General features: G+C 40.7%; 1 protein-coding gene across 3 annotated transcripts in view; it reads right to left on the bottom strand.

Annotated features, from left to right (window-relative positions):
- Window positions 1-24,995, bottom strand: part of LOC135079038 (potassium voltage-gated channel protein Shaw) — a 113,933-nt gene that overhangs the window by 7,886 nt on the left and 81,052 nt on the right. For all 3 annotated transcript variants that reach the window (XR_010258707.1, XM_063973668.1, XM_063973670.1), the window contains exons 3-6: window positions 12,729-12,879; window positions 12,040-12,250; window positions 6,314-6,431; window positions 4-198 (exon numbers count right to left, since the gene is read on the bottom strand). Coding sequence is in view for 2 of the 3 variants with exons in the window: in XM_063973668.1 (XP_063829738.1) it covers window positions 4-198; window positions 6,314-6,431; window positions 12,040-12,248 (522 nt within the window). In the remaining variant the exon portion in view is untranslated. The remainder of the gene's footprint in view (window positions 1-3; window positions 199-6,313; window positions 6,432-12,039; window positions 12,251-12,728; window positions 12,880-24,995) is intronic.

Raw genomic sequence — 24,995 nt, 5'->3', positions numbered from 1 at the left:
AACCTTAGCAGCATTAGAGCTGTACGGCTCATCGAACAGCGACCACATCTGCGGCTTGAGCTGCTGCCACCAGGAGACGGTGCCGTTGTAATAGTCCTCCTCGAAGCCGAACTTGCGCGCCACCTCCTCGTCCGACGGCTTCTCCGTGTCCAGGTCCAGCCGGTCCAGCACTGCCAGGGTCTCTTGGGTGTCTCGGTGCTGTGGGGCAAATTATATTTGAAAAGACAGTTACGGGCTATGTTTGATCCTCTTGTAACTCAAGATTATTTAGCTTACCACGAGTGGTTAATGGGATTGTTAGTAATTTCTGGCAATATTTTTTTTTGGAATGGGGTAAGAAAAGAAGGCCTTGCGATGATGATGCGATTCATGAGGATGAATCGCATATACATAGAGTGAGTACTTTAATAATGCTGGTGCTTATTCTCTTTTTGTAGTTCCATTTTCCATTTCAACAAAAAACTTGGTTTAAATTTGAGGCAGGTGATAGTCGCGAGAATTCCTAGGGGGAGGCTTTTGTCTAGCAGCAGTGGACGTCATTTGGTTGAAATGAAATATGGGCAGCTTGCATTTAGCCTTTCTTGATCCAATTATGTAATTTATCTACCGGGTGAGACCTACCCAAGCTGCGTTTTCCAGTACGTGATCCATGTTTAAAATACGGATCGTAAATGGTATCGTAGTAAATAAATAAAATGAAAAATAAATTGAAATCTGAATGAAACAAAACCGCATTCGAATGCGAACCGATGCAATGTTTTTAACGTTATTATTCTCAATGGCGGAAACAAAGGGGAAATTTTAATTGGCATTCGAACAACGAATTGTTTTTGTGCAAGTGACACTTGAATTTTATTGCAAAGCCTAATAGGTTAGGTCTATGTATCGTCGGTGAAAAAAAAAACTGTTATAAATCATATTCATACACGGAAACATTTACCCTTGTTGTCCATTAAAGCCATTAAATAAAGATGAGCGAGTAGCCTTTTCAGCACCTTGTTTTTATTTTATGATTTATGTTTTCCCCCTTTACCTTGTATTCCCGAGGTCTTAAATAAATAGGTAACTACATATTTCTTTTTAAATAAACGTTTTTATTTTCGTTCACAACTTTTGAATCGCAGCTTCAACGCATTCACCTTGCCATTCATCGTGATATAGTGGACGAAAAGGATGCTATATTTCCTTTAACCGTTTTTATGAAAACGCTGTCAGGTCGTTTACGAATAATTCACGGTTATGATTTTGTAAATGTTGTTCACACGCTGTAAAATTTTCGGCCACGTCAGCTTTTTATCAATGAACCCAGAACGGGTTAAAATTCTACTACTTGAGTCAAAATACAATTGTGCGAAGTAAGATCTTTTTCAATTTTTTCTCGTGCAACAAGGCTTTTTGTCTCAACATTTTTTTTTAGTAGAATTTGTCACCAACCCCTACTCTTCCCGCGGGTGTCGTAAGAGGCGACTTAGGGACTACACGTCAAATAGGGAACGGGCAGCAGTGTTCTCTGAAAAACATCAATCTTTTAAACTGCTATCTCCTACCAAAACAGCAGTGGACTGTAAAGGGTTGTTGTTGATGATGATAATGAATGCTTTTATCTCAATTTATCTGGATATAATAAAAGGTAGCAGGAAAGCGCTGGACGCAAGCCGCTACCAACCGGGTAACATGGAAAGCATTGGGGGAGTTCTATGTTCAGCAGTGGACGTCCTATGGCTGAGATGATGATGATGATGATGATGATGAATAAAAGGTAGATAAATGAAATTGCGAATTTGCATATAAGCTTTATTTGCAGTATCTCTAAAAATACCAATAATTGTATTGATAAAAATGTAAAGCAATTATTTTTTACATTCATTTGCATTTTAAAATGATATTTCTGAAATCTTTTAATCTCCGTTTAACCATTAGGATTATTACTCCAGCGATTAAGCAAATTCGAATAAAATTTTCGCAACTTTACCAATATTTGGTTTTAATCTACCTGAATTTTAAAATCCGCTCAGTTGGGCGTTCAAACGAAAATATTTTTACACAAAATGGCGCGCTTTAAGTGGGACGGCAGACTTGTTGTCTGTCTGTTTATTTTCATAGACTAACCGAATGTTTGTTATCAGTTCTGGCGACTCGACGATTAGCTGTCAATTTTCTGTATCTATTTCTGAATTTGCATTCGCTTTGGATCTTTTTAGAATTTTCTAACAATAGTTAACTTGTAGGATAGTTAAGATCACAGATTCTGATGATTCAGGGAGATTTTTCTGTGATTAAGCAAGTTTAGTTATTATTTAAGGTTTTATTCTAATAGATTTTGTCTGTCACAAAACTCTGTCACTGATTAAAGTCCTTTCAAAATCGATCCAGCCGTTACAGAGATAGAGACACAATACGATTTTTGTTTTAGTTAACGTTCCAGTTTGATTATTTAACATTTTGAAAACAGAAACAGTATCAATGATTCCGCGTTCCCCAAATGAAGTATAAATGAATGAAGTCTACATTTATAAAGTTCATTGCGAAGTTAATTACATTTTTAATGCAAAATGCAAATGAAAGTGCTGCGGACCGCCGAGAGCAAATTCATATAACACTTTATATTCTTTGAGTTTTATACTAATTAAGCTCAGCCACTGAAAATTTAATGGAAAGAATACATTTGTTACGTTAACGAACTAATTTAATTATGTTAACCATGTTTGCAGTTGTCAGGTGGTATTATACCTACAAGTAATTTATTTTTGTATCAAATCAAATATTATATCTTTAATTCTTTGGTCTAAGTAATTAAATTAGTATGTACTTGCAAATCGTCAAATTTTATTTATGTCTCATTATTTTTTGCCCTATCATCGCGGCAGCGCTTCGAGACAAACATTTAGCAAGTGTTGAGAAGAAGCGCTGCAAGAAACTCGGTCACCACTGCCTGTAGATTTAAAACAGGAAAAGGGCTTAGGTACAATTATATTGGAAGCAGTCATTATCCTTTTAATATCTATTTCAACATACATATTATAACTGCATTAAATCATCCATGAAACAGTGTTAATCAAATAGACGATCGGATTTGTGGGATTACCGCCAAAACATGACAAATTGCATGGGAAACTCATTTAAAATTTATCTGGGTGCTATTCATTGATTCTGTGTCCTGATTGTTTGAATAGTGAATCCGATTTGGCTGGACAGTCGGTTTAACTAATGAATTAGAAATGTTTTAGTTTTCAATATATTCGCGCTATTGACTTCTGTTTTTAGAATTTTGTGCGAACGATTCAGTTTTTGTATGATATAATATAACAGTACTGCAGTGGCACCTAAAAAAAAACAAAAAAAACATGAGTGAACTGAGCATTGGCGGTGCCACCTACTCACAACGGGACCCAACTCATAATATGCTGTGGCCCACGGTGACCAAGACGACACTTATTTTCAGTCTTCGTTGTCACATATCCACAAACTTTGTACACTTACGAAAGTTTCCCACAAACATATTGTGTCCGTCGTTACTGGACGTAGACGAGCCAACTTTGGACTGTAAAAACTTTCGGTCGCTAATTCGCTTGCGAAGTTCTGTGATATTGGAAACGTGACGTAAACCGAAGCCGTTAGAAGATCTAGTTTGATGGGTTCAACAAGTTTTGTGATTTCAAAGGTCGGTTAGTTTGTTTTATGAAAAGTTTTTGAGCAACTTATTTGGAATTGACTAACGGTTTTCGGATTTATTAATTTATGTAAGTCTTTTAAGAAATCAAGAATGTTGAATTTGATTTCTGTTGATACAGCAGCTTCTTTTCTTATGCGTATCGTCTAATATTAAACTATTTTTAACCCATTTAGCCCTACCGTACCCTATGTGGTACGGTATCTTTTTGAAAATATTTCGAAGTACCAAACTGTTGTTAATTTGTAAAAATGATTGTGACGGTAAGCTTAAAGTGATTATTTTACATAAAAATATTTTAAAATATGTTTTAACAAGTGGTTTCGGAAATATTTATGAAATTCCTCGACAGAAAACCAAAAAAATATTTACAATGTATTTAAGAAGGTATAATTTCTTATTACTCATGGTAAATTATGTTATTTATCAATTTTATTTTAAAAATAGAGTACAATAGATATTATGACTACAAAAAAAATATTATTCAGATTATTTTTATACGGTTTATTCCAGTCTAAAATAGGTGTACCGTATAAGTTACAGTAGGTCTATGCATGAGCAAGTCATGCGAAAAAATATAATTAATATTTATTATTTTTATTTGTTTTAGGCTATTAATGCTTCACTATATTGCCACAACTCATGTAAAATTTTATAATTTCAGCAAAAATAAAGCAGTCTTGGTATTTTTCTACTGCTGTCTTATCAGATGACCGCTAATGATCATCAGATTGACGAAGATTTAGGCGATAAAGATAGTGTCAATGTAAATAATAACCTTCAGAGTTTTCTTCGATGGATTTGCTAAATTTCCATCATCGTGTTGCTAAATGCGATTATGGATAGCACTAAACGTAACAAATCAGAAGAAGCCAGGTCTTCTTCACCTGTCCTCACTAACTTAGGAGAAGGTAGGAAAAAAGAACCAAATGTGGTTAGTATCACAGAAAACGTCTTACAAGATATGCCAAGTGTGATACTAGTGATCATGTGATTTTATTTTTATTTTATATCATACAAAAATAAATAAAAATCTTCTTTGAACAACGACTATGTTTTGCTTGCTTATAGACCTACTGTACCTTATATGGTACGGGCTCCCCACGGCCCCCTATTTATGGATTATTTTTTTTAATATTTTTTTCATGATTTTTAGGCTTCCCTTTGTAAGTTTTTGCTGAAAAAACGATATTTATTTACAAAAATAATTATCGGTCTAAATGGGTTAATTAGGTCGATATGTTTTGAAAAAAAAAAAATAGATAATACTTTTCAATAGTTTTTGCGTGAAAGTGTAACAAACATCCATCTATCCTCACAAACTTAAATTTTGAATGAATGTTTCAAATAACAGAGTTGGCCCCTGGTGAGTGTAATCGCGAGAAAAACTGTCCCTGTTAACAGCACATTACATTACAGTACATTTTAAATGCTTGATAAAAAATGTAATAAAATAAAAATAAATTGCTCAGTGTGCCTTAGAAAAACGACGTTGAAAAATACTTCTTATGAAAATGTCTGTTATATTTATGTAATTTTCCTCTTTCTTATTACGCTTTTCTTTAAAAATAATCCAAGCTATTTATAAAAACTAATTACCTACTAAACCATATAAAAATAGCCAGGGAAACTGCTGTAGAGACATTTTATTTTTCATGATAATACGGAAAAATATCTGCTCATGGTCTAATTAAATTTTGTGCCATTCGTTTCGTTTTTTGTACGGAAACACGCAAAGAGCAAAGTGATATTCGTTCCTGAAAAGTTGGGTAAATATAAGAAGGGAGATAATACGGTTTTACGAGTAGATATTTGTTTCTTTTCGTTGTTCTTACAATTTACTTGTTTGTGGGTAATTTAAAAGCGAGTGGTTTCAGACTTTGGATGAGAATGTCTTTTAAAAATTTGAGTGGTTCAAGTTATAGTAATGATGTGGCTGAAAATAAGATTTTAAAAAGAAAGAAAGAAAAAGTTTTTTTGGTTCATCAGATTGTGCACACTTAAGTAAAATACCTAAAATAATTGTTTTTAACCTAAATGACAACCAATCTAGGATAGACCCAGAACATTGTTTATAGAAGAGCGTCACCAATGACGCTGTCAATATTTTAAACTAAACCAATGTCAATTTGTTACAACAGAAAGTATTTATCGATGCTGTCACTTCTTTATAAGGTCTCGACGGCGCGTCTCTACGTAATCTTGGACTAGTTAGTGCGATGTCAGAGCAATAGAGCACCATATTTGTGCTACCACAAGTTTAGTGCTCTATTCCAATGACCTTCCTGTGTGAAGGTAATTCAGGTTGCCGTGATGTCAGAGCGAAAAAGCAACATAAGTACACCACACGGACTTTTGACATTTTACTGTCAAAATACTCAGTTTTACATTTGAATGTCGCCCATTTGCAAAACGGTGATTCAAACACACGCGGCGTTTTTTCGAAGATTTCTTACAACATTTCTTTAGACAGGTGAGTTGTTTTACTTTATATTCATGTGCTTTATTTTAATGTCCAATGATCATACTTATGTATAGGTAAGTCATCAAGTTTGCCGCAATGTCATAGCGAAAAAGCACCATGTCAGAATGAAAAAGCACCATATTTTCTCTAGCATAAGTACTCTATTCCAATGGCCTTACCTGTGTGTAGGTCATCCAGCAGCAAGGCTCCACCTGGTTGGCGTCCAGCCCCCAGAACTCCAGCTCCTCCTCAAAGAGAGGCCCGCAGACGTCTGTGGGGTAGTGGAGCTTGCCGGTCCTGGGGACAAAAGTAAAAATTAATCAATGTTAATACATGCAACATATTGATTATATGAAAAAAATGTAAGGGACAATAATTAAAGAGCTTAGATTTCAGCTAAAATTCTATTACAAGTCAAAACTTAACCTGTCACAGAAGGTAGCTATGATGTAACTTTGATAGGATGATAGAACTTTCTACATAGATAAATGTAGATAAATTAACTACAGCCTAACAAAGAATCGGTTTTCGTGCTAACACATTATTTTCACAAGCGTGTATTGTACCGATACCCTTCTCTTAATCTTTCGGAACATAATCTTGGTACCTTTCAGCTATTTTAGCTTTTGGATATTACAATTGAAATACAACTTAGGTGGGTGTTAACCCACCTAGGGTGTGATGAATGTTTGTACCCTACATTGGAATCGAATCTTGGCTCTGTGTTTTGATAAGCAACTTTAATTTCAATTAGCTAGCTGCTAGCTAGGCTACGAATCTGTCTGCGCTATTTAATTGTAACATTTATTATCTAACCCTTTTAACAAAACAGTTTTCTCGACTTTCTCGCATTTCAAACGTCAGATTAACATGTTTAATATTTGAACATTCCTCCAGCATAATGCCAGCCCTTTGTAGGAACAAATAATGGAACATGGAACATTTGTAGCGTGTCCTTGCCGCCTCATTGTTCCAGCAAAGTTCCCCGGCTATTTGCGCCACAAACAGACAAGTACAGCAACCTCATTTGGGTAAAGAGGATTCACAAATATGAAACACCAATTAGAATTGTGTATGTATCATATTTGCACCATTCACCAACTATCAAACCACATGTAATGCAATTGCAATAAATGATTTGATTTGATTTGAATACTTAGGGTGCAGTTTTTTAGTCCCTCGCAGTTGAGTAGGCGCACACCGTTGATTTTTCGTCGGCCGATAGTTTACTCGGGCAGTTGATCAGTATGGACATGTATATGGGAGTGCACACACTACGCCGATTCGATTTGGCCGATTCTTCATACAATTCAAAATCGGGCACAACTATCGGCCAACTAAAAATCAACGGTGTGCGCCTACTCTTACGGTTGTGTCACTAGTGGGTTCACCACAATAATCCAGCGGCGACGGGTTTCGAATCCGCGTTTCTCGATAAGATTGAGATATTGTCGGTTTTCCGACGCTATTTTGGAATTTCTGAAAAGGTGACAAGGTTTCAATGTGAAAGGTAAATAAGTTTTACGTTATGTAGAGACCTCTTTAAAGGGATTAGATTTCAATTTTTCATTCATAGTTTGTTGTTAATAATTTAACAATATTATTTCTTTAAAATATATACTTACTAAGGCAGTGTTTAACTAAAGTGATATCGGGGTTGCAATGTTTTTGTCATCTATTTTATGTTCAGGTTGCTCCTGATTCTTGTAAATAAATCATTCTCCTCCTCATTTATTCTCATAAAGAATGGTAACACAGAATTGCCACATGCAATTATTTATACCTACGCATGATAAAGTGTTGAAAGCGGCACTTCCTCACCCAAGAGCCTCATTTGATAAACGTTCACCTAATCTGACCGCGCTATCGATTGTTCGCGCCCTTTCTTCGTATCTCTGGTTTTGGCGTAGATGATAGCACATCAAGCTTACCACCGTGACATCTTATAGGCTGGGAATAACTGCTATTTTGCTACAGACTTGTATAGTCTGATGTGCTTTTGTGTAAAATTTGGTGGTTGTTGAAGATGAGATTACATTGTTAGCAGGACAATGTGACCTGAAATAAACCAAATTAGTTACAACTGCTTTAAACAGACTGAGATTAAAATGTGAAATTATGACATCATCATCATCGATATTTCAGCCACAGGACGTCCACTGCTGAACACAGGCCTCCCCCTATGTATTCTAAATTCAGACGCAGTTGGTAGCGGCCTGCATCCAGCACCTTCCTGCAACCTTTATGAGGTCGTCGGTCCACCTTGTGGGTGATACAGTTAAGATAGATCAATTAATTAGCTGTCCTTCGAAATACTCCAATAGTTCAGCTACCCAAATGTGCCTTGGTCTCAGATGTCGCAATATACAAACAAATATAATATTTTTTGATATTTATTCCAAGTCACAATAACTAACATCGATAAAATTGTTCAACACAGTCTGTCTTGAAATATAAGAAATATTTTTAGACCTTTTTTCTAATTAGTGAGATGGATCTACAAGCTAAATGTACATTTAACTTGAACCTAGTAGAACATAAGAAACCTAACAAGCTTTAATTAACTACAGTCTAACGTAGTATACAAGTATTATAAGTCGATTATTTAATTTTATCTGTCTCTCATCTATACCTATCTAATATTAAATCCACCCTTTTGTGCCGCAAATCTTCATAGCTTACCGTGCCTATAAATGTCTCTAAATAATGTTTTTTATTCCCACGTCACAAAGACCCGCTGCGTTGATAAACACCGTGTTTCCCACTAAATCTTCGCGCTCAAGGCAAAACGGTTATAAGAAAAACCGGCCAAGTGCGTGTCGTGTGACACGCAGTGTTGGGTTCCGTAGTTTACTTTTTATGTTTTGTTTTTCAATGCAAGGTCTTACGAATCTGTCATAACGAGAATCTGTCGTAAACCTAATCTGTCCTAAACCGAATAAGCCGTACCTAAGCAATTACTTCATTTATATCACTTTTAATGTATTTATCTACGGATTTTTAATAGGTAGCAAATGATGACCATCCATTATTTTATTATCTCCTATTCTTCCTGAATTTTCACCTGAAATCTGTATTTTTCCTGAAAAACACTATTAACATGTTTTTTTTACTGATTTTTCAAGCCAATTCAGTTACGTCCACAAAATTACAGCACTTTAGTACCAAGTCTCAAAGCAAAACCTCGAACGGAACCATGTCGTCTACTTGATGGAACTATTTAAGGATTCCTTGTCAGGTCTACGGAACCCTAAAAATGCAGACGCTTTTCATCCAATATTTTAAGGCATTCAATATAAATGTCCTTAAGTACAAAATGACGAACCATTATTGCGTATTCCGAACGCGTTCTGTATTGGACGACTTTATGAGGCCATTGTAAAGGTATTATCGACGTTCGTGGAAATATTCCGTCATATTAAAGTACGTTTCATTCAATTTGTGATTTTGGTACGAAATGATTTTTTTGCTTTAACAAAATGCAGTTTCTTTTATCCTTATTTTCGTATGGTCTTGTAGGCTATCGATTCTACTTTCTAATGGAAAAGTTATTTGTAATCATCATTATCACCATCACCATCATCTTCATCGTCATCATCATCATCATCAGCAGAACATCTACTGCCGAATTCTTCTTCGTTGCTACACTCTTGGCAGAGTGGTCGAGGTCGTCACACCTGGTTTGGTGGCAAGCTTCACAATCCATCGCCATTCCTCCCGCATTGCAGACTTTCTTGTGCACTCGTGGTGTGACTACCGAATTTAAATTTCCCAAGAAGCGATTTCTTAAAGGATTATGACCTGCTTCAAGCCAGTTCTAGCCTCTTTTATTTTTACCTCAAAGCCCTTCATAAATATTTTCGTTGCCAAAATAATCTCACCATTCATTTTAATTAAACCTTATCAAAACCATAATACGTTATTAGAAAGTAATTAATTTTGAAGTATTAACAAAACATTGATCAAAAGATTAGTTCGTTTTCAATTTATCAGGGGCCTTTGAAGCTAAACTTTATAATTGATATTTGTAAGTGGGGTTTATATGGCATCCAATTATCTAATAACTCTCATATAATCTCATTGATGGTGAAGGTTTCATTACTTTGATTAAAACCCAAGATTAGAGTTCTCTTTTAAAAAGATAATATCTAATTGAAAAGGAAATTATCATCTAACATTTATTTATCTGAGTGGTTACCCACACCAACGACAAAGGTAGCAGGAAGGCGCTGGACGCAGACCGCTACCAACCGGGCAGCATGAAAAGCATTGGGGGAGCAGCATTGTTCAGCAGTGGACGTCCTATGGCTGAGATGATGATGATGACTTATTTATCTTTATATTTACTACTCCCTCTGCAAGTAATTATTTGAATTAACTTGATCATGTTTCAAAAAATTCATATGTTCAGGTTTAGTGTGTTTTGAATAGCTATTTCATATACGTTGTAGTATTATAACTGAAATTTCTGTAAACAAAATTCAAATGTGCACAAATAAACATAAAAATGCGAGCCAAATCTCCATTGATGTCACAATTTTAAGTAAAACCAAAAATAACACGAAAAAACTTGAAAAGTTCGTAAATATTGTCACATACAGTCTACATGATACTTTGTTTGTAACATATTTGAAAAGAACTCATATGCGGCGCCAATAAGAGCAGAAAGTTTTGGAACGCGGCGGATACTGTAACTGAATATTAGAAAACTTTGAACGGGTTTTAGCGCGGGCGCAAAATATTTCGTAGCTCAAATGAAGCGGGAAATACCGTTCTTCCGTTTGTAATATTGTGACTTGGTCCGTTGACGCTTACTAATAGAATTTATGGTGACTTTAACTATAACAACCTCTATAAAATCCCATGAAAAAGATACAGCTGGAGGATTGCACATTTTAAATCCTACACGAAAAATAAACAGCTAGAGGGGTATAGGTGATATTTTTGTGAGTGGATTGCGAACCACTTTATATTTATGAACACACTTCACAATGATTATCGCTGAACATTCCTTTGTAGCATCGTATCGGATGATACGTGACGTCAATCAGTAAATATTTGCCCGTAATTTTGCTAGATCACAGTTTTTATATAAAATTGGGCTCAGAACAGAGGTAAGTAGAGTAGTAAATGCTGTAATAGTTTTTGTAATATAAGATGGAAGAAAGCTAACAAGTTCTTCTGTATTTGTAATATTTTATGCAGTTGAAGACATATGCAAAGACTCTAAGAAGAAACCCCAAATAGAATAACTACCTTAAATAAAATGGCACTTAGTGCAGAAGAACTAAATAAGAAAGTTAGTAAGTGTACCTGGAATAGCGAAGACGTCAAGGTTTCAATAAATAAATTAGGACTATGAGCAAAAGTAATAGACTTCATAACTATAGCTGTAATAGGCTCTACGCGAAGTCGACGGACTTTCAATAAACAAATTTTAATAAGGACTTACGGTATAAGAACCTGCGCGAAGAACCCGGGGTGCCGGTCGAAGAAGTATTCGTTGAGCACGGGGTCGTAGTTGATAGTAGTGAAGACCTACGCTTAGACCCCAAGCACAATCCATACGTGGAGACAGCAGGCTAGTAGATGCAGACTGCTGCTGGCATAAGCACGGAGTCGTAGTTGATAATAAAGACCTATACGTAAACTCCAAGCTTTTCTACCTGGAGATATTAGTCTAGTTACTAGACTCTAGTAGATGCAGACTACTGTTTATACATCAGGTACAGACCTGTAATAGTTGAGGACCTGCGCAAAGACCCCGGGGTGCCGGTCGAAGAAGTACTCGTTGAGCACGGGGTCGTAGTTGATAGTATAAGACCTACGCTCAGACCCTAAGCACAATGATCCATGCCTGGAGACAGTAGACTGACTACTGCTGGTTTACATATCAGGTACTGACCTGTAATAGTTGAGGACCTGCGCGAAGACCCCGGGGTGGCGGTCGAAGAAGTACTCGTTGAGCACGGGGTCGTAGTTGGCCAGCGCCTCGGTCAAGCGCGAGAGGCGCGTGGCAGGGATCTTCTTCAGGGTGGCCTTGTAGGTCTCGTGCCGGATCCCGCCCACGTTGAGAACCACGCGGTTCTCCGCGTCCATGTTTAGGAGATTCATTTCTGGACAAATGAAAATATTTTGATTAGAATAGGAAGTATTGCAAAGGGAATCTTAGAAGGTTTGACAAGGTTTCGGATATTTTTCTGAGTTACAATTCAAATTCAATAGATGTATAACACTAACATTTTTACTGCATTAATGAAGAAAGGATGTAAAGACGAAAGCGTTTTTATCTTCACAAGAGTAAGTCTGATCAACTGATCATCAAGTTCTTCTTCTTCGGATTTGCCTCTGTTTTTTCATTCACAGAGCTCGTGTGTTAAGATAAGATAATTGATTAACGTTACATGCGACTGTGTGACTAAACTGATGCTTCTTCTGTAAATCAACTTACGCCAAAAATTACTTCGCAGTGAATCTGTTTCCTATTGTTTCAATATTTAACTAATCAAATCAAGGATATATTGGTAAACAAAACCTTGGTCTTAGATATTATATTTTCCATATCACTTAAACTTGAATAAACACTGAACTCACTTGCAGTCTCCCCTCAACCCCCACATGTAAAGCCAGCAGAGATGCTACGGTGATCGACTCTGGCCCCTCCTCCGCATGACCTCGATGTAGTCCCTCTCAAGTCTGCTCCGCCTCGCGTTTGGGCTCATCGCTGCTGGTGGGGGAGAGAATCCTGGGGACAAAGGTTTACAAATTAGTCCAAGGATGTTTTAGAAGCTGACAAAGATATGCCGGATTTCTCCGATGAAAACGTTTTTAAGAATGGGAGAAAAAAATTAAACAAGCAAATAGTAGGTACTTGTCCTAATAAGATATGAGGTGATTTTTTTTCTCTCGCTTCATTTAATGGTGATTCTTTGCGACAGAACGAGACGGCATCACCGGAAATAGATAGCTGGAACTGTAGCCGATTGAGCCAAGAGCATAATAAACTTAAGACGTACCTAAGTGTCAGATCTAGACTTGCATAAAGACTCAGGCGTAACTCATTATTGATTTTACCTTTCTGGTTTTAGACTATTTAGATAGTTATGATTCTATTTACATTTCGTCTAAAACAGTCAATTCCTAACACTCTTTTGAACGTACGAAATAAGTTTTCATTTGACCTTCGGCTGTAAATTGGAAAATTCAGTTTAACTTTGTCCTTGCAACATCAAATATCTAGTTCCAAACCAAAGTTCGCTACGTTCGCAGCGTCGACTCGAATCTCTAACGGATATTTTAAATATTTCTTGTTAAAAATTTCCTCCAAAACTACCCGCGCATAAAATAGTCTGACCCGTACACCAAGGATTTTGCTAAAACCCTCCTAAAATCCTTTGAATGCTTTCATGAACCTGCACTTATTTTCCTTTGTTGGAAACGTGTTTGAACAGCATCTTTACACGGGGCAAATATTAAATGAGAGTTTGTATAAGCTTGTAAAATGAAGACAAAAATAAATTACTAGGACCCATATTTTCGTAAATGAAAATTTTAAAAGTTCGTTCAAAATCCTCGCGAGTTACTCGCATTTTTAGGAAAGTTCCAAAAGTAAGTAAAGTAACGGGCAGCAGCACATCAAAATAAAGTGGCCCCTAAGAAAGTTATCCTAAGGGCGATTTTGTAACAAAATACGTATGACTGTACATGAAAAAATATTACTAACAAATGGTTATTAATAACCTAGCTGTTCTCTCTGAGCTGTTGTATCTGCCAAGTAACAGAGTATTTCAGAGCCAGACCGCTTTCAGGCCGTTATACGCCTCAGTTTTTCCCTAAAAACTGACACCAAAAGCTCTGCAGGGTTACCGGTTATTGACAAATGGAAAACAAGATCGATCGATCAAGATTGTCACGAAAGAAATGATTTCGATAGGAAAACCTTTTGCTAAATTAATTTTCAAAATTAAAATTTTCATTTTGTCACGAAGTCATTTTATGTATAAGTAGGTAGTGTAGGTAACATAACATTAAAAAAATATTATGGATAGACAAGCAGGTCGCTTGAACCGCTGTACCGAGAAATTTAGCTATAACTAAAAACTACGATTTTTCATTTCCAAGAAACCAAAAACCTATTACGTGTCTAGAGAAAGACTTACCTAATTAAAGATCTATTTATTTATTCACATACATTTCACAGCCATAACAGCAAATCTACATTAAAATGGCTATGAAAATCGCGATCAATGAGAATAAGCCTCTCGAGAGTTGGGCATTCAAACATGGACCGAAATTGGGTTCCAGAAGAGTGGCAGCCCTAATGTTCGCAATTCTGTGGACGATGGGCGTACGCCCGTGCCCTCGGAAACTTTGAGGATACTCCACAAATGAAGGATTCGCCCGATTAAGTTTTGCCTGCGGATGTACAGATAACAGCACATTAGACTACACAATGTTCGTTGTGAAATAGCCTTTATTACAACGGCATAAGATCCTACAACGTTTAGCTTGCCGTCGTCTGTACACTGGGTCCATAGATGGGCTTTCTGTTTACACTGGCCGTAGGGTTTTGAAAATTGAATATTATGCACGCTATGGGAATAGGCGAATTTAAGTTTACTGACCGTAGGGTAGGAGTAACTTGGACTTTCTTAAAAAAATAACTAATAAAAAAACTTATAAAACTCATTTATTTTTGCTAATAGGCTTTTATGTAAAAAGCACTTTTACATGTCTCAAACTCAATATTAACCCTACCACTGCTTCGGGACAATAAAGGTACAATTCCAAGACGGGCCGCAGACCGCAAACTGCAACCGCAAACTGCAAAATTACGAAATCTGTTGCAGTTTGCGGTCTGCGGCTTTTTTTTTTTTTTTTTTTTTGAAGGGACGCGCGCTGGTAGCTTGAGGAGCTTTTCCAGCTTCACCGGGCAGAGTGGCGAGTACAGAAGGTACTCTAGCCGTTTAGCGATCGTCGGTGCGCGTGCCGACGAGGCCGAGTGTGGGCTTCGCGAAGCGAAGCCCAGGCTCGTCCGCGTCGGCCGCAGACCGACGTTCGCGATCGGGCCGTATCGAGCGCATAAGGCGCCCGATCAGTGGCGAGCCCAACTAGAGGGTTGCCCACCGCGGTGTTGGACCAAAGTCCAGCCTACGGCGGGCTCACTCTAGTGGGCCCGATCGAGGGGACTACGGACGCGGCCTGAGGGCGCCACGGTAGGCTCGGACCTCGGCTCAGGCCGTGTCCGGGGGACGGATAGGGGAGAACCGGCCCGGTACATGTCTGTACCGTCCGAAATGGAAAGCAGGGCCTCGTACTCGCCGGCGAGTACGGTGTAACGAGCTACTGTGTTGTGGAGTAGTTGGCGTGCTTAAGGCAGTGATGTCTGTGTTCAGAAATTCGGTAATAGGATCGTCCGGGTCGTCTAGGACATGCCTAGGTCGTCGGTATTGGGCAGCGACATCTTTCTGGGGTGTATACGTGGCGGCGCTAACGATAAGAGGGTTCTTGTGGTTGATCGCTTTATCAAAGTAGCGGCGAGAGGCTTCTTTCATAAAGTGATCAATCGATGGGATCTCGAAATCTCTATGGAGATTCGTATTACGCACGAACCACGGGGCATCCGCGGCTCGGCGTAAGAATTTGTTTTGGAGGGTCTGGAATTTCTTAAGGTCTGTGCAGGAAGTGTGAGCAAACACCGGACTGGCGTAAGTCAACACTGGACGGATGCAGGTTTTGTAAATTGTCAACTTATTTCTAAGTGACAATTTACTTTTCCTTCCAACTAGGTGGTAGAGTCGGTGGATGTAGTGGTTCGCACGGCTCAAGACGCGTCTGAGGTGCGGAGCGAACGATAATCTCTGGTCGAGGGTGACACCTAAGTACTTGGCCTCACTTTTCCAAGGAATAGTTTGGTCAAATAAGGTGAGATGGGTGGGGACATTAGGACGAGTGCGAACCGGAGGACGTTTCGCAGACAAAGCCCTAGAAAAGTACACTGCTGCACTTTTTTCGGGATTTACCTCGACACGCCACTTCCTGAACCATTCGCCTAATTGTGTGACTGCGCGTTGGAGCGCCAAGATGACGTAATTCCGATTACGTCCGGACTTGTAGAGTGCGGTGTCGTCCGCAAAGAGGGCTAAATCCGTATTCGGATATTTGGGGATGTCATTGACGTACAATGAAAAGAGGATGGGCGAGAGCACGGAGCCCTGGGGGACTCCGGCTCTTATGGGGCGGGGGGAGGAGAGGGAGCCATCTACTCGGTAACGAAAGGTGCGATTCGATAAAAAGTCACGTAAGATGTGCACGAGACTGTCCGGCACACCGAGTTCGTAAAGCTTGTAAATCAAGCCATTGTGCCAGACTTTATCGAATGCCTTCGCTACGTCGAAGAATAGCACTCCTGTCCCTACGGGTGGCTTAGCAGTGAGGCCGCTAAGTATGTGCTCCGTTAAGCGGTGCACCTGTTGTACGCAGGAATGTGAGGCGCGGAAGCCAAACTGTTCGTTTATTAAGAGATTATTAGAAAAAACATAATCTCTTAATCGAGAGACAATTATACGTTCGTATAACTTACCCATGGTCTTTAAGAGACTGATGGGTCTGTAGCTTGTGGGGTCAGCCAGTTTCTTACCGGGCTTCGGGATGCCAATGACTTCTGCCTCTTTCCACGCGTCGGGAAAGATGCAGTGAGACATGGCCGCGTTGAAAATAGCAACCAAGAGGTATACTAGGGGGGCGGGCAGGGCGCGTAAGACTCTATTAGAGATACGGTCCGGGCCGGGGGCTTTGTTGGGACGGAAACCTTTGATTATCGTTCGCACCTCGTCGACGTTGGTCGGGTCTAGGGTTGTGGTCGGAGGGAGGGCGGCTCTACGTTCGACTTCGCTGTCCACCATGCGGAGGTGGGCAGAGTCTACTGGGAGGGTACTGGGGGAGCACTGTGCTTCTAGACTGTCGGCTAGACATTCGGCTTTGGCGTCGTCGTCAAACGCAAGCGTTTGATCGGGACGTAAAAGCGGTGGCGTGGACGCTACGGTGTCAGACTTAAAGGCTCTCGTCAACTTCCAATAGGCTTGGTGAGATGGCGAGATTTCTTTAAGTAGATCATCCCACTGATTGTTACGGAGTTCCGCGATACGAGCCTTGACAGCGCGCTGTAAGGAACGTAGGCGGACTCTGTTTTCCTCGGTTGGATAAGCGTCATAATCGCGAGTGGCTGCGTTCTTTGCCCTCAATAGTTCTCGCGCGTCGTCCGGCAACCTGAGACGGTGGTTAGCCATCGCAGGCACTTGCCTAGACGAGTCGCCGATGGCGACCGAGATGTGACTAGTGAGCGCATCGATCGCGTGAATAGTTTCGTGAGGCGAAACTATATCGTCGGGGATTGAGGACAGTTGTGGGCTCTGACAGTTCCCAAGTTTTACCTTGAGTTTGTCCCAGTCCACAATTGTCTTCATAGTGGGTGTAGACTCAGGAGAGCCTAGTTGTAGTACGACCGGGCGATGGTCAGAAGTGAGCGCGTGCATGGTTTCTATAGAGTGTAGGCGGAGGCCTATATTCTTCAGAATTGCCATGTCCAGAATATCGGGCCGATGCTCGACATTGTAAGGATAGTGAGTGGGCGTCATAGGGACTAAGATGTCAAAGATGAGTTCCTCAGAGAGTTCGCTTAACATGTTGCCATTGGCAGTGGATGTTACGCAACCCCAATGAGTGTGTTTGCTATTAAAGTCGCCGCCAAGAATGACTGCACTATTCATAGCAAAGAGGGCCTGAAAGTCGCTCCTTAAGGGAGTCTTGTTCGGGGAGAGGTAAACCGAGCCGATGAGGATGGGCTCGTGTCCAGTCATGGCTAGCCGACAGAGTGAGACTTCTAGGTTAGAGAGAGAAGGGGGATCGACTAAAGCACAGTGCAGAGAACGCTTATAATAAATAAGCGTGCCGCCGCCACGTGTGGGCCTATCGTGTCTAATGATATTGTAGTTCGCTATCCTAGGATTGCGAATAGAGGGTGTTAGGAGGGTCTCTTGAACCAGAAAGATGTCGACCTGGTGGTCGGTAAGGAACTGAGTAACCTCGTCCTTCTGCTGTCTAAGACCGTTAGCGTTGAAAAATGCTAAGGTGATTGACCGGGGTTTGATCCTAGCGGTGGGATTAGCCATTACGGAGCGTGGAAAGAGGAGATAGCGTAGCAAAAGTCTACGTGTTCGGCGAGGATAGATAACCTATCCATGATGTTGCCTTCGCCATTAGTCGCGCGCAGTTTTGCGGCGATCACAAACATCTCGCCGACATTAATTTGGCCAAAGAAGTCTCTGACCAACTTAATGTCAGCCGCAGGTGAATGTGAAGGCTGGGGCTTGGCCTGAGGGGCCGGGACTTTGTGGGCTGGTGCCTTAGGGGCAGGGGGACTTGGGTTAAGCGCCTGTTGGGTAGGTGCCTTTGGCGTAGCCTTAGGGGCTGGGTGGGGTTGAGGAGCCTGCTGGAGCGCGGGTGGGGCCACAGCTGTTTGGGTGGGTGTGGGAGTAAGGTTGGCAGCCTGGGTGTAGGCCAGAGGCCTAACCCAAGCATTGGGCCTGTTGGGGCGGAGGCTAGGAGCCTCACTTGCTACCGCAAAGTTGCGAGTAGCATTGATCTGCCTGGGGGCAGAGGGGATGGGGGCACGCGGCTGAGTGCGTGGAGCCCGGGGACAACCGCGATAATTCGCAGGATGACCCTGGCTACCACACAGTATGCAGCTCGGTGGTTCGGTGGCTGTGGCCTTGTCACGGACACAGTCGGCTGTGCCGTGATCGCCTAGGCACTTGACGCACCTAGGACGGGCGTGACAATTACGGGCAGCGTGCCCGTAATGTTGACAGCGGTGGCACTGGCCGGGAGCGCCGCGCTTTCGGGGTGGCTCAACTTTGAGCCCGGAGATGAAGCAAACCGTTTTCAAATTGAAAATCGATTTCGCTTCGTTGGAATAGTCCAAGACTACTTGGACAAGGTCAAATGGTTCACGTGTACGAGTCCTGTACAGACGGTGAACCTGTTTGACGGGAAAGTTTTGTGCCTTGAGGTCGGCCAAGATGGAGGCGGAGTCTAGCTCCTTGGGAAGGCCACGGATAACAACCCGGAGCTCCCTTTCCTCCTCGCGAGGGAAGGTATGATAACCGATACGGTTTTCATCTAGGAAGCGAGTTAGGGCTCGGTGCTCGTCCGAGGTGGACAAAGACACCTTAATGCCTACGTTGCACGACTTAGCGTGCGAGAAATTGATGTGGCGCTCCTTGAGCGCGCCGGAAATCTTGTTCCAGGACGCCTTGTCCTGGACAAAGACTGGGGGGACTCTGACAGTCCGCCCGGTGCTCGACTGCGAGCCGGATGGCTGGGAAGATTGCGAGGGCTGAGAGAGGCCCGAGTTGGCCTTCAGCGCCTTCGCAGGGGGGGAAGGAGGGGGAGAGGCCGCGGATTTGCGGGTCCTCTTCGGACGACTGACGGTGGTGAAGCCACCGTCATCGGCGTCTGAGACAGAGTCACATTCCATGTCCCTACTGGGGGCATGGGATTGGTGATCTATCACAATAGAGTGCTCGTTCGTGAGCGGGATTGGTAGAGGGGCCGAGTTCGGATCGCACATGGCGTCCTCGGGACATGACGGGGAAGCAGGCTCCTCATATACGGAGCTTGCGAGGGATTTTGCCCGTATGTGGGCTTTAAACCCGGAGAGGACCTCCGGGTGAGTGGCCCGGAGGAACTTTAGGAGTTCCTCCGTGTCCATGGCATGAAGTTGAGATTCGCGACGCGTGAATCTACACCGGTTCGCAAGTCGCAACCACCGAGAAGAGCCGGCAAGAAACTCGGTGGTTATAGCGGTGTGTAAGTCCCGCACAGTCGGTGTAAACCGAGCGGGGTGTGTCGGGAAAGTGTGCCCTAGCCAATGTAACTACGCCGCAACGTAGCAACGCCGCGACGTAGGGTGAGTACCTACTCCTAGCAGTCCTTCAGGAGGGCCCCGGTCGTAAAAACAACCAGGGATACGCTCCTTCAGGGATGGAAAGTAGGGAGGGGTAGGGGGGGTCACGCCCGGCAGTGAGAAGACTGTGAAACCGAGTGTCTCAAGGGCGAGGAGGAACGCCTCACCCTCTCAAACGTGCCTTCCAGGAGGCCAAGGTTCACAGCCTAATATACCGGCGGCGGCAGGAAATTTCAGCGCCTTGAAAAAGGCACTGTCGGTCGCTCCCAATCGAACCGAACCGCCTTTAGAAAGGCGTTTAACTACGCTTGTTCGTTATCACCGTTAGGTATCCCAAGCGCAGCCGCGGGCAAGCCACGTAATTGTGACAAAACACCACAGAAACAAGACTCGCAGAGCGAGGGCGATAAGCTCGAGGAACTCGGAGCGCAGCGCATGCGAGCGGGCGGGCGAGGCGGAGCGCACGTCCGTACCGTGCGAGCGATGCGAAGCGAAATGGGTCTGGTCTGCGGCCCGTCTTGGAATTGTACCTTATATGGGTCAGTGCTGAGAAGAAGCAGCGCAAGAAACTCAGTCACTATTGTCAGCCTCCTTTTTAAGGGTTTAAAAGGTAACCGACATAGCCTGCAGAATTGCCAAACTTAAGTGGCAGTGGGTGGAGCACTTGACTCGTAGAACTGATGGCAGTTGGAGCAGAGAAGTTCTCGAGTGGTGATCACGGGCCAGAAGACGTAGTATGGGCAGGCCTCCCACTAATTGGACTGACGATCTAGTGAAGGTCCCGGGAAGCACCCTGACCAGTCGTTGTGGAAATTATTGGGAGAAGCCTTAGTCCAGCTGTGGTAGTCATTTAGCTTTCACGATGTTGAATTGTTATTTATTCTTCCATACAAAAGTATCTAGCATGAAAACATAATTTAGTGAGTTAATCTTCTGATAATAATTTCATGTTTTTACCGTATTTATTTACCCAACCGTGTAATCTTATTTCGTGTTTGACTAAAACAGATTGAATATTTTGGGTATGTATGAGAAAATCTCCAGCAAAAATGTTATTACGAACATCAAAGAAAATAAACTGTGTACCTACCATGAGTTTGCGTTAGGTGTGCTCGCTAGCGAAAACGTCAAAAATCTCTATGGAGATTTTGTTTCTTGAAAGTAGCCGCTAGGGGCGCTGCACAATATGTCATACAAATAATGTCATTTTTTTACGCAGTCGCTAGCGAGCACACGTAACGTAAACTCATGGTAAGCACACTGAAAGCATTTTGAGATAAATCGACTCAGTAATTTGGGTGTTCATTTAGTTAATATCTCAAAACAAATTTCTTAATACGTTAACGAAACTCAAATACACAAAATAACACATTAATTGCCGAAAATATTAATTGTTCTTAATTAAACGTTCATTAGGTTCGTAGCAAAAATTAATTACATTAATTTGAGGCTTCTCTACATATTTATTAATTACAAACTTTTAGGATTTACTTACAAAGTAAGTTGATAATTACTCGTACTACAGTAGAATGTTTTGGCCCAATTAATAATGTGTTCAAGTTAATACTGCCCAAACTGTAATCCATTTAGATGAACATAGTATATTGCATGTCCCCAAAGTGGGCAATTTAAAGTTTAAATTAGTTGCACAGTTACCTCCGGGTCATCTGTGTTTTAGGGCATGTTACACTACAAGCTTTACTAACTTATGCGACTGGCCAGGTATAGTTAGTAGTTCAGTTCAGCCTTACATTGTTTACATAGATTTAGCGACGTGACGATTTTTGTACGTGCGGTTATGTTGAGTTTTGTTATCCTCAGCTCTATTGTTTTCCTCTTGGTATCTATTGGTATTTTTCAGACTTGACCTTCATAGATTGGGTTTTTATTGATGGTCAAGCTGTAGATCCAGGCTACACAGGAGTTTCAGCGGTGGGAACGAGAGGCGGGAATAGCCTTATTTCCTCTTGGTAGAGTAGTCGTAGTTATACAAACACTACTCTCTTAGCTTTCACTTTATGTGGTCCGATGCATACTGATACTCCATTTTCCACAACTCCTGACTCTTAATTTGTTCAGCACATAGATAACCTATCCGTACCTGATTCCCTACATTTTTCCCTGTATGACACAGCTACTCTGTCGTATCCTAGCAATTTTAGTGGACACAAACCTTAAGCAACATGGGCAACAAGGAAACTTCGGTTTGTTAATTTTAAACAATGTTCCACGTTATAAAGCATACAATGCAATGTTTGCAGTTCCTGCTTTGTAGGAAATGAAATAAAAACGGCGAGGGTTTCGAAATGCGCCGGATAAAGGGACCTTTGAGAATTGTAAGAAACTATGTCAAAGCGTTTGTGTGGAACAGAAATGAATACAATGGGGTTTATCAGAGTTGTAAGCTTGCTAAAATGATTATGCTTGGCAGGAAATATGTTAATACCCATCATCATCATCATTATCATGGTCATTTAGTTTCCACTACTCTTTAATAACCTAGAGGCAAATGAAGAAACTAGTAGTCTATGCTTAGTGACTGCGCAATACGAGTAGTGACTGAGTTTCTTGCGCTGCTTCCTCTCAGCACTGGCCCATTTATTGTCCCGAAGCAGTGGTAGGCTTAATACTGGGACGTGTAAAAATGCTATTAAAAAGCCTACTTGCAAAAATTATTTCCCAATTAGTGTTTCGGACAGTATTTTTGTTATCATGAAACACAAAACCTCAAAATTGGACAATATTTTTCCTAAAAATTCAAACAGAAACATGCGGTTAAAATGTAAATCTGTAACGATATTCATAAATATGCAAGCCCGAGGCTCGGTGGTGAATCAGATAAGTGGCTTATCCCATAAAGGGCGCAACTGACCGCGTTCGGATCTTGTTGAAGGCACAATTTATGGCCTTACAACAGATTACGCTGACGTTTTGTTATCTTAACAGGGTGCGGCGATTAAAATTATTTTTGGAAGGTTTTTGATTAAATCTTTTCAAAATCGAGTCACTGTTTATCTATAATAAAGTGTAGGTACTTAATTCGATTAAAGGCTGACTGTTATTCTGTAAAATAGCAGACTCAAGTTCAAACACGTACAGAAAAGTAAGTATACAAAAGGAATCATAGAATCGGTTTATCAAGCAGGGGGAAATCCTGCACTATTATTTATGCCAAAACGTAAAATAGTCTAGTATCCATTTACCAATATCGTTTTCATTATTAAAAGTTGTGAATCTACCCATACAAAAGCAACGTAGACCATCCAAAACCATTTCACAAAGATCTTTGCACCTCTCCCACAGTGAATAAAAGGAAAACTTACTTAAAATATGCATTCAGCAGTAGTTTCCACACTTTTCTTTTAACCAGCTCCGAAGTTAAGCGGGGCGGCAAGAAAAATACTTCTTCGAGTCCCCTTAACAAGTTTTAACTATTTTTTAATACACCGGCCAAGTTCGGCCATCAGCGCTCCAACTTTATTATGCTGTCAAGTGGAAACTACTCCTTTGTTTGAAAACTGGTAATGGCTTTCTCGTTTTGTGAATGCGATGGAGATTTTTATGAGAGTAGAAAAAATTGATCGTGTCTTAGCGTGAGACGTCCACCCCACAAGGTGAATAGTAAGTGCCACATCCTCATAAGGATTGCAGAAAGACGCTGAATGCAGGGCGCATCATGAAATCATTTAGGGTAGGCCTATGTTCAGTAGTTGACGTCCTGTGGCTGAAATTATGATTAGATGACGGTTTTTAAACACTTTTATGAATTTTTTTTTTATGGCAATATTGATAGACAAATTTTTCCTCGAACCAAAGTTGCATTATTTACTGATATTGCTTACGTGCTGTCTAATCAATAACTTTGGATATTAATGACAGCATTATCATCATTAACAAGTCCAAAATCCTTTTTAGCTCAAAATTAAATTAACTCTGTGAAATCTGTCTCGCAACCATCATTTACGTAGTCCTCAACATGATTAATTACCCCTAATTCACAATTATTGAAGTGACCCCGGTTTTACCCGATCAATCAATATGGTTAAATTGACGTTTGTCAATCTATACAAATTCATTAGCAATGAAAAACTTTTCATCGCCATTTTGTAAGAAAATTGATCATTAGAGAGAATTTATGGATTGTTTTAAATTGTTCTGTCTGTAAAAAGTTTTGGGAAACATAAGGTGCTTAAAAATATTATCTTCAGCTACAATGAAGAATGAAATGTATACTAACTTTAAATATCATCAGTGTGCTTACCATGAGTTTACGTTAGGTGTGCTCGCTAGCGAGTGCTATGAGTGAAAATCTATGAACATTTTAGTTATTGAAAGTAGCCGCTAAGCTAAGGGCGCTGTACAATCTGTCTCATTACATCGCTCGTGAGATCACCTAACGTAAACTCATGGTAAGCACACACAGGTCATTTAGTCTCCTCTAGTAAGAGTACTTTTTAAAAGCCTATTTGCAGAAAAGAAATGATTTCTATGACTATAGGCACACGACTCTCTTCAATTCACCAGAGCCAAATGTAGGAGTAGGTCTACACTTCCCACGCTGGTCTTAGTAACTACATAACTAATGCCCGTTTTCACCATCAATCTCTGAGTGACCCCTATGACAACAAAATGCCGGTTATGGGTCACCATAGGGTACACTTAAAAATTAGGGATTGATGGTATGATGGTGAAAACGGGCATAAGCCCACTACTATAAAATATAATATTATTATACAGACGACAGCACATCAAGTCAAACACTGAAATCTTAGTTTCAATAGGTTTGATTTTGTTACAAAAATGTAGAGTCTGGTGTTGTAGGATTCACATTAACTCAAATGGAATATTTTCAAATAACCGTTGAATAGAGCAGGTTGGTAGGTCGTAGAAATAAC

This window comes from Ostrinia nubilalis, chromosome 15 (genome assembly GCF_963855985.1).
Source record: "Ostrinia nubilalis chromosome 15, ilOstNubi1.1, whole genome shotgun sequence".
Lineage (NCBI taxonomy): Eukaryota > Metazoa > Arthropoda > Insecta > Lepidoptera > Crambidae > Ostrinia > Ostrinia nubilalis.
The sequence above is the reverse complement of the archived record's forward strand: the minus strand, read 5'-3'. Positions and strand labels throughout refer to the sequence as shown.